General features: G+C 38.4%; 1 protein-coding gene across 3 annotated transcripts in view; it reads right to left on the bottom strand.

Moving 5' to 3' along the window:
• Positions 1 to 3554, bottom strand: part of Pkcdelta (Protein kinase C delta) — a 29019-nt gene extending 25465 nt beyond the window's left edge. For 2 of the 3 annotated variants that reach the window (XM_017627691.1, XM_017627694.1), the window contains exons 1-5: positions 3312 to 3554; positions 2894 to 3237; positions 2666 to 2781; positions 2502 to 2587; positions 2308 to 2437 (exon numbers count right to left, since the gene is read on the bottom strand). In XM_017627691.1, the coding sequence (XP_017483180.1) occupies positions 2308 to 2437; positions 2502 to 2587; positions 2666 to 2781; positions 2894 to 3237; positions 3312 to 3437 (802 nt within the window). In that variant the 5' untranslated portion in view covers positions 3438 to 3554. The remainder of the gene's footprint in view (positions 1 to 2307; positions 2438 to 2501; positions 2588 to 2665; positions 2782 to 2893; positions 3238 to 3311) is intronic. The other variant, XM_017627692.1, reaches the window with a different exon arrangement.
• Positions 3555 to 4044: the final 490 nt, after the last annotated feature.

The following is a 4044-nucleotide window of genomic DNA, read 5'->3' as shown; positions in this document are numbered from 1 at the left end:
GCCAAATTGTAAATTATTTTCGACTGACACTGCACCAGTTGAGAGGACTTTCAGTTATATTTATTTATTTTTATTGCGGTGCAATAGTTACTTTTTGAGAATTTCATCGGGGCTGCAAATGTCGGATGTATCCTCCTGACTTTCATCTTCACAATCTAGCATCATGGCACAATCGTTGTTAAGACACCGTTTTTTTCCAAAGAATTATTTATTCTCATTCTTTTGGTTGTTTCGGAATTTGGAGAAACTGTCACGTCATCAGCGTTTTTCGATTTTAGTTTTTGTAACTCATTTTTAATGCTTTCTTCTCTGACTGGTTCGATATTCGTCTGTGCACTTGCACAATATTCCAAGGACCGAAATTAACAGTTATTTTTTTTGAGAGTTAAATTTGGGCTAATATATTTTATTCCGAAATTCCGTGTAATAAAGAAACCGCTTATCCAAATTAAACAAATTTGGTATGATATGAAAGTGGACTGAAATAGTTTTTAAACAGAGATAACGAATGAAGGTTACCATCTCTATTTAAATTTTTTTATAACTTAATACTAAAGAAATTCATGTAAATACATACCTGACCCAATGTTTGTTCTATGGTAATTAATTAACATTTTTTGTTGAAATATTTTTTAATGTGTGGCTTTCCTCGTTTCGACATTTCAGTTTTAAAGCTATTTCAGTCCTCTTTCATTGGATACCAAACTTGTTTAATTTGGATAAGCGGTTTGTTTATTATCCGGATAGGACGTTTATTTCGGATCAAAAAATATTTGGCCAAGTTTTAACTCGTAAAAAAAATAACTGTAATTTTTGGTCCCTTCAATATTCGCATTCGCAAAAGGTCCGCATTGATTTTCGCGAATGCGAAAGCGAATGCGAATGTTAAAATTAATGCGGAAGCTCCGCGGTTGCGAATGCGAATGCGAATATTCGCACCAACCCTGCTTTAAACGAGGATATGTACATAATACCTGTGGCCATAACAAATATCCGCCTAAGTCGAAAAACCTGATTTCGAGAAAAAAAAAACGTTTTAAACATTTGGGTTGTAATGTTAACCTTATGGGAAAACCAAAATATGTTCGTCTATAATTTTATAAATAGCCTGGCTGGCGAGATATGCATATATGCTGATACATATACATATGCATATCACCGAAACAGCATTTACACCCATTCTAATTTGGTGCGATATCTTTAGACAAAAAAATTCCCCTTTACAAATGGTCGTTCATGTAGTAAAGTACAGTTAGTACATAGATAAAAAATCTTGTTGAAACCATTTAATACACTTTAATACAAACAAAAAACATATTTCATATTGCAGTAGTGAAAACTAGTGCATTCTAGGCTTATTAAACTTAAGATATAAAGTTATTTGATGCTGAAGCCACTTCAAAAATACATAAACTGAGACAACGTAATGTTCAAGAAGGATTCGAGGGGTTTGCGGTATCGGAAAGGTCTGAAAGTTTGCGGGCGGGACGTGACCAAAATCCTTTCCCTGCACTTCCGATAAAACCGCAACCTCAGCAAATTCGGAAAATCTTCCTTAAAAACGATGTGTGAATTATGCACTTTTTTATGTTTTATTGGGACGAAAACGAACAGCAAAACAAAACAAAATAATCGGAGGATGCCAGAGCTTTCATTATTTTTTTTTGTTATTTAAAATTAATTTAAAGGACATGTGAATTTTTCTTAGTGATAGATTTCGGGACCCACGGTACAATTGTGGAAAACGTCGTGATGGCCGGGTTCGGGACTTAAAAACTGCATTTCGGGATGGGCGGGATCGGCACTAAATATTTAGTCCTGTGCCCATCTCTAGTTCTAATACTAGAATAGACATGAACCAACCACTGTGCAATGTGTTGGATAATGTTGTTAAGGTATGAAATATCTGCTATTCATCGGCAGATGCCGCACCGACCTGTGCTCAATTTACTAATGGAATAGGTGTCGCCCTCACCGATATGCGTAAAATAACAAAAAATTTGTACTAAAATTTTCAAAATACCGGTTTTAACATTTGAATTATTCAATAGAAAAAACTGAAGTAGGTACGCAGCCCATTCAAGTTTAGTAAAAAATGNGTGTGCCAAAGTTTCGTTTCCGTCATCGATTCGCCAACAGTTAGCCGAGATAGGTGGACAGATCGTTCATCCTTGCTAGCTAACATTGTTGTTGCTTTTACATGCAAAAAAGTGACGAATCGGTGGCGGCTATAGTTTGATGTGTGTGTGTGTGTGTGTGCTATGAAATCATGTATGTATGTATTTTTTCAACCCTGCAACGACTCACCTTCGCACTTCAACCCCTGAATGAAGAAGCCAGCCATCAGAGAACCGCAATGGTCACAGAAAGTGGGCGACATGAAAGTGTACGGCTTGAAGCGGTGGGGCATGTCGATCTTGAAACGCTCGTGCAGCAGCTAGAAGATTGAGATTGACTTTACGTTTACCGTTACAGTCTAATAATATTTGGAGGACACTTACGATTGTGCTGGCCGAGTTGAATACGGAACCGGAACATTTGCTCAGCAACTTCTCGTGGCATTTCTTGTGCACCGCCGTCTGACAAGCTGTAAAAAGTGGAATGAATGGAATGATGTTGTTTTTCAGATGACTAAACCGATTTTAAACATAAATAATTGACTTACTAATGCACTGATACCCCTTCTTGCCGAATCCCCAAACGAACAGGTTGCAGAATGCGCAAAATGTGGGCTGTCGGAAGAATTTGGCCACAAACCGATGCCCATTGTAGTCGTGTGTTCTAATGAGCCAAAAAAAATAAATATAAGAAACAGCAAAAGTAAATACCACTTTAAATAAAATGAGGCTAGTAAAAAAAAATATTTTATTAAATATTTCGGGGCAAAACTTACTTCAGCTGTTTGATGGCGCCGCGTCGGTTTGTAATGCTGCGCGGTCGGGTGCGCCGGTCTATATAATCGACGCCACTGCTGCTGGTGCTCCGCTCGCTCTCGTCATCGTACAGCTGGGCGTAGGCTTTGTCTTTGGAGTGTTGTCGAGGCAGTTCGTACGAATGGGGCTTGTGACCACCGAAGTTGCTGCGATCGGTGTAGTAAGCGCCACTGTAGTCCCGGTCGCGTTCATTGTCTCGGTCTCGGTCTCGGTCCGTATCCCTATCTCTGTCCCGATCCCTGTCTCTATCGCGATCCCGAATGCGACTATTTCCTCCAGGGGGTGAATGTCTGTACAGTGGCTGCTTGAATAGCAAAGAGAGGTTGTGAATTTCAGTTACGTGCATATGTATGTTGGAGGTGATTCAAAATACTTTACATCGCATCCATATAGTGATTGTTGTTGCATAAGGTGAGGTCTATGGGAAGTGCGCACTTGCGGCCTCTGACTGCTGCTGTGACCATTTGATTTTGGTTTGCGCACTTGGGCGCGTGTGAACATCATCTTTGTGCCGTTGTTGTTGTCGTTGTTGTAGTCTGCTACAGTTTGTAAGTTTATTTTGTTGACAATTTTCACCTTTAGAGAGATTTCGCATGGAATTGTAGTAGCTTAGCTTTAACATAGCTTTGTTTGCATTTGCTTCCTCATTAACGCGCAATACATACACAGATTGATGACAAATAAATTTTCAAGTAGATCATGTATGCATACATCTATGTGTTTATACACATATACGTATGTACATATGTGCATACGTCTGTATGCATGTAGGTATGTATCTGAATTGCATTCATCTGTTCCAGCAAAGTTACTTAATATTGGGGAAGACAAAAAAGCGCAAACAACTAGTTATATAATCATTAATATATGCTTGTTATAACTACGGTGACCATCCGTTCTGTTTTTTGCAGGGCCGTACTGTTATTTAAAGGTCTTTCCTGCGTAGTTTTTCAAAACAGCAAACCCCCAAAATGTTCTGATTTTTTTCAAGTGTCCTGCCTTTGTCCCGCATTTTCTTCGATATTATAAAATTAACTTTTCCTAATCGAAATAAAAGCAGTTTCGATAATTAATTGATAACTACATAAGGGTAAGCTGGTTTCGAAGGTTC

This window comes from Rhagoletis zephyria, unplaced genomic scaffold (genome assembly GCF_001687245.7).
Source record: "Rhagoletis zephyria isolate East Lansing unplaced genomic scaffold, Rhagoletis_zephyria_1.1 Rzeph_scaffold_05396, whole genome shotgun sequence".
In the NCBI taxonomy this organism is placed as follows: Eukaryota; Metazoa; Arthropoda; class Insecta; order Diptera; family Tephritidae; genus Rhagoletis; species Rhagoletis zephyria.
This window is presented reverse-complemented; position numbering and strand designations above follow the sequence as displayed.